The 5,362-nt window shown below is 58.0% G+C and overlaps 1 protein-coding gene across 1 annotated transcript; it reads right to left on the minus strand.

The window, feature by feature from the left end:
* Positions 1-1,364: 1,364 nt before the first annotated feature.
* Positions 1,365-5,038, minus strand: NPPC (natriuretic peptide C). The gene is made up of 3 exons (XM_054282528.1): positions 4,826-5,038; positions 3,129-3,420; positions 1,365-1,774 (listed from the first exon to the last, which is right to left on the minus strand). Exons 1-2 carry the CDS (start codon positions 4,916-4,918, stop codon positions 3,142-3,144), a joined length of 372 nt encoding a protein of 123 aa, XP_054138503.1. The 5' UTR covers positions 4,919-5,038; the 3' UTR covers positions 1,365-1,774; positions 3,129-3,141.
* Positions 5,039-5,362: the final 324 nt, after the last annotated feature.

Below are 5,362 nucleotides of genomic sequence, written 5' to 3' on the forward strand. Positions count from 1 at the left end.
TGCCAGGGTGTTGATTTTGTTCCCCATAGGCAACATCTTATGTGATCCATCAGCTACTGCTCCCTGTCCAGCGGGATCCTGTGGGCACTGCGAGGTGGGTACCTGTCTCTGGTGGAGGCCATGCTCATGCGAGGTCAGAAATGTCCCCTTTGCACTCCTAACCTGATGATTGAGCTGTGGGTGTCTGGATGAATCCTCTTGTTCTGTTCACCCAGTGTTCTGTCAGAGCTGGGGTGAGTCTGGCTGGAGGTTTCTATGGTTTCCTGCTGGTTGCTAAGGAAAAGGATCGCTCTGCCTCTGGGTCTTGGTGACTTTCTCTTTGCCCTGTCCTAGTCACCGGAGCCCAGCAGAACATAATGCTCGTTGTTTCCTAGCCCACTACAATGGCCAGGGCATAATTTGTGACTCCTGTCACGGCTGGGCTGGGCGCCTGCCACTCTCTTTTTTTCTAAGGCCTCTTTGAAGAATGAGACCAAAGAGCCTTCAAGCAGGAGTTTGTGTGTTTACTGCACTCCCCGCCCCCTCACTTGCTGTTTCCTTTAGAGCTCCAAGTCATTTTAACGATTTATTTCATGCACTTTACGTAGCAAGAAGCTGTAGCAACAGCTGTGTCCATGAATCCTTACCAGGCAGCCCTCGGTATATTTTGGTCTGTCTGTGTATTGTCCCTGGCTCAGTTAAATAAATCTCTGCTGGAGGAAGGGACTTTACAGCTTAGTGGCAAAGGGCTGGCGGATGGGAATATCAACAAGACACTTAGTGGGCCACTGGATCCTGGAATTGCAGTGCCTCTGGCACAAAGCTGCTCCCCTAGCAGCACAGCCGGGGGCAGGTCCAGCGCGGGCTCTTTGTTGCTGTCAGCAGGGACGGCGTCTCCATCCAGCAGCAGTGACAGAGCTGCAGCTTTGGGCTGGAGCTTGGGCTGGGAGCAGTTAAAGCACGTCTGGGACAGATGCTGCCCTTGTCACGCTGCTGTGGATCCAGGGCTCGGCTGTTAACCGTGCTGGGCTCATTTCCACGGGTGCCATTTGGGATCTGGGCATGGATGTGCTGCCCACGGCTGTGTGCTCTCGCAGGGAGCTCAGCTGGGGTCTGCAGAGTCCTGCATTGCCAGGCAGGATTCAGTCCATCACAGCATCACAGGATCGGGCACAAGTTTACTTTTGCATATGGGATCAAAGCTTAAAATATCAGCTGGCCTTTCTCTCACTCCTGACTTTTCTAAAACATCTGAACAATTTCTTCTTTAGCTCTGTTAAAATCAATCAATCTGACATTTAAATTGTATGTGAATTTGATAAATAAAGACAGGTTACAAAATGCCACACGGAATGATTTTTTTTTAAAGTTTTTCAACTACTTAGGACAAAAAAATGTTACAATGCTTGACTTTTCATTTAGTTACATAAATAATTTTCTTATAAATATCTCTTTATAAACAATATATAAATAGCTTTACAACATAAATACATTTATGCATGACATGAATTTACAAACAGCAATGTTATACAGCTGGCTTCATCAGTCTCTTGGAAAAGCACTGTCCCTTGTCTCGGTGAGTGTTTGTATATATAATATATATAAGATAGAGAGCACTTGTTAAAAAAATAACAAAACCAAAACAGTTGGTGCCATGACTCCTCGTACCAAAAAGAAAAACACAACCACATCTTTTGTCCATTCCAAGGGGGTCTCTGCTTCTCTAGGTGTTGCCTGGGGGATGGCCGTGCCTGGCCGTGCGTGGTAGGAAAAAGTGGACTACGGATTCAAAGCCCTGCAAGGAACAAGAACAAAGTGCCCATTAGTACTTGCCATGCAGCACCCCTTACCCATCCCCAGCCAAAACCCCTGCCAAAGTATCTGTGGCCTGGGGCTGGGGGATGCTGGACTCAGCAGAAGCCATCCCTGAGTTTTTTGCTTGTGCTAAAGCTAAGAAGGAAATCCCTTTGCTTTCTGGCTGGTGTTCAGGGGAGAGGCAGAGGGAAGCTGCTGCTCCTCCTGGCCTTGTGTCTATTGGAGTCTTTTCCCTGTTATGATGGGTTTAATCATCATAGGGATGTGACCTGCCTACATGGGGTATGTGCGTTCCTCTTGGAGCCCTGAGCTAGCAATACTTGGCAAAATGAGGGAGCAGAGAAACAGCACCCATCCCTCCAGGACAGGTCATAGACCAGCACTGCTATCCTGTAGGCACCTTTGGGTTGTGCTGTTCCCATCGCCCTGCAGAGCAGCAGGATGCTGGATCCAGTCCCCTCTGTGCCCAGTTATGTTACTGCAGTGCTGTGCCATGGGAAGAAGAACAAGTGGCCTGGGCTGCAGTGGTAAGTGCTTCCCGAAATGTGAGTTCATCTCTGTGTGTCCTGCTGGCAGGGCCAGGCCAGAACTGTGCCTCACTGTCCCCAGTACCCACAGGGAGACCTGGCAGGGGAGGCACTGCCATGTTTTTCCCAAACCCATCACTTTGGAGAAGCGGCACTCCTTCACCCATTGGTTGCTACACAGTGGCTGTGAAGCACCGTGGGAGGAACTTCTCCCAGCTTCCCATAACTTGCTCAGATAAAAAGCTGCAGTTAGGAAAGTGCTACTCGTGGCTGTCACCACACCTAGAAGACACCTGGGGAACTTATGTGTTGTTTTTCCTTAAATTAAAAGCACTGGAGCATGGCTGGGACAGGAGCCTCCCTGACACTCCAGCTGCAGGCACACAGGGGGCACCCTGCCCTCCCAACACCTATCTGTAGGTCAGCTAAGTGTGTCAAGCAGAGGGGGCAACTAGGAACATGTGGCTGCACCGGAGCTCCTCCTGCATCCTGCCCGGGTCTAGCTCAAATTAGGGAGAATCCAGTTTGAGCTGCTGCAGGAGCAGCTGGGGTCTCTGACCCTTCTGCAGGGCAAGGAGGGCCGGTGGATTCCGGACGGGAATGGAATAAAGCCACCTTTGGGGTCCTCCCCTTTGCCCGCCGGCAAAGCCGGGGGTTGCGAGGCTCAGCGGGGTGCGCACCTGCAGTCCCGCCCGCTGGCATCCCGCGTTCGCAGGGCAGCGCATCTTCCGCATCCCCCGCGGTACCGGAGCGCAGCCCCCGGCCCCATCCCGGCCCCGGCCCGGCCCGGCCCGGCCGCGCACTCACCGCCAGGGGTCCCTCAGCATCCGAGGCCGCTCATGGCGCCGATGCGATCCAGCTTGAGCCCGAAGCAGCCCTTGCCCAGGCCCTTCTTGTGGAGGCCCTTGTGGCGGCGGCCCGGCGGGTCCTGCAGCAGCCGCGCCCAGCCCGCCCGCGGCCGCGCCTCGGCCCGCGCCTCCCGCGCCTCCCGCGGGCCCGAGCCGCCGCCGCCGCCGCTCCGCTCCTTCTCCCGCTCCTTCTCCCGCTCCGCCGCCTCGGGCGGACCCGCCGCTGCCGCCGCCGCCGACCCGCGGGAGGCCTGCGGGGAGGAGAGGGTCAGAGCGCCGCCGTCCCCAGCGATCCCCATCAGTGTAGGGGACCCCCCGTAAGGGACGCGCAGAGGGGTCGGTGTAGCCCCCCTGCGATGCAAACTCGTGACTGGGTCTGTGCCCGGCAGTGCAGTCCATCACCCCGCGGCTGTGCCCACGGCATCTTCTCCCCTCCCGAAATCTGTGCTCCCTTCCCTGGGGTCAGAGCATCCCCCCGACCCACACCATAGCGGTGTCTTCCTGTCCCGGTCACTGCATATCCACCAAAGGGCTGGTGGTGCTGCACACCTCAGCTGTGCCGCTGTCACTAACCTGCATGTCCCCTTCCATCCCGTCCTCCCCCAGCCATAATCTGAAGGGGTCTGAAAGCTGGCAAGTCCTTTCATTTCAGACCCCTTGGGTCACTGCATCCCTCACCAGTTTACAGACCTCTTCAGATTATGGGCAGGGGTCCTGCCCCACAGCTCCCCGTGCACCACTGCCTTGCAAACTGTTCCCAGCAATGGTGGGGAGGTCAGGGATCCTCCTCCCTGCTGCTCCCTCCCCCAGTTAATGCTCTCTGTGTCCTCCCAATCCTCGAATTCTGACCCACAATTAGAGGGACACACCTCCTTCCTTACTGTTCCCCCATGTCCCAGGCCTTCCATCTCTCTCCCTGCTCAGAGCTGCTGCCCACCAAGCCCTGGAAATGTTCATCCTCATTCATTTTCCCAAAATCCCCCTGTATCAACACTTTCTTCAGCCTGCACCCCAGTGCCTTACAGGGACGCCGCCACTCCCATCCCACTGCTGCCCTGGGGCACTCGTCAGACCGGGTCCCCATCTCTGTGCCCAGACCTCAGGGCAGCACCACCCAGTGTCGGTGGCCTCGGGCACATCCCTCGTCCTCAGCATCTCGGGACAACCAGGTCCCGGGACACTCTCATTTGGGGCGCCCCTTCCCCATGGGACACGCAGGGACGGGACAGCCACCTGTGTGTCCCTGCCCGGCCTGTTTGGCCGGGACTGCCCGGAGGGCTCTGCTCCCGCACCCTGTCCCCCCGTGCACCTGCTGCTGCCCCGCTCCGGCTCTGCTCCCCTCCCGGGGCCCGGCACGGAGGGGTCCCAGGGTGACTGCGGGGAGCGCACTGCCGCCTCCCCTGCCCCGATCCCGCGGGCTGCACCGCGTCCCACTCCAGCCTCTGGTTCGGGGCGGATGTCCCCGGACGTTCGGGACAGCCTGGAGAAGCAGGGAGTCCCCCTTGCAGTCAAACAGCCCATGCGGAGAGAAAAACCCCTCTTTGCACTGAGTCCGGCACCCCGCAGGCACCCCACATTCCCCCTGTGCCGTTAGAGCTCTGAGCGGGACCGGGAGAGGAGGAAGAGCCGGAGAAAAGCAGAAAGCTCCAGCCGTACCTTCTGTGGGAGCTGAGACGCCGGCTTCGCCTCCAGCCTGACGGAGAGCAGCGCGAGTACAAGTCCACCAGCCAGCAAGGGTGAGATCTGCATCCTGCGGGGCCGAGCGGCAGGGGGGCCGGGGGGGCAGCGGGGAGCCGAGGGCAGCCCCGGGGAGAGGACGGCACCGGCGGCAGGCAAAGTTCAGAGCGGAGCCCCGAGGTCCCTCCTGCCGCCTGCGAAGTGCCGAGCTAGTGAACTTGGGCTGCTTTCTGCTTCATTCATTTTATAACCCAACCTGCTCGGTGATGTCATCTAAATACCCAGGTCCAACCCGGCCTGCACTCCACAATAGCAGGAATTTAAAGGGGGGGTGGTGGTATCCCCTCTCCCCTGGCAGTAACAAATGACACCAGACAAGCAGCTCCGGGAGCGGGAGACCCGAAAGGGAAAGCGGGGGGCATTTGGCTTGATGCCCCCGCCTCCCCCAAACGCCCCTGGCCCCCCTGGAGCTGCCTGCCCTCCCTGGCCGGCTGCCCCGCGGCCCCTCGGCTCCCG

The sequence above is a fragment of the Melozone crissalis genome, unplaced genomic scaffold (assembly GCF_028551555.1).
Source record: "Melozone crissalis strain CALT ecotype California unplaced genomic scaffold, PUWL_Pcris_2 ptg000034l_1, whole genome shotgun sequence".
Classification (NCBI taxonomy): domain Eukaryota; kingdom Metazoa; phylum Chordata; class Aves; order Passeriformes; family Passerellidae; genus Melozone; species Melozone crissalis.

Excerpts from the sequence above, each read along its gene's own strand:
- NPPC (XM_054282528.1), bottom strand. The coding sequence starts at position 4,918 with ATGCAGATCTCACCCTTGCTGGCTGGTGGACTTGTACTCGCGCTGCTC. Across the intron at positions 3,421-4,825 it reads CGTCTCAGCTCCCACAGAAG|GCCTCCCGCGGGTCGGCGGC; the intron begins GTACGGCTGGAG and ends TCCTCCCCGCAG.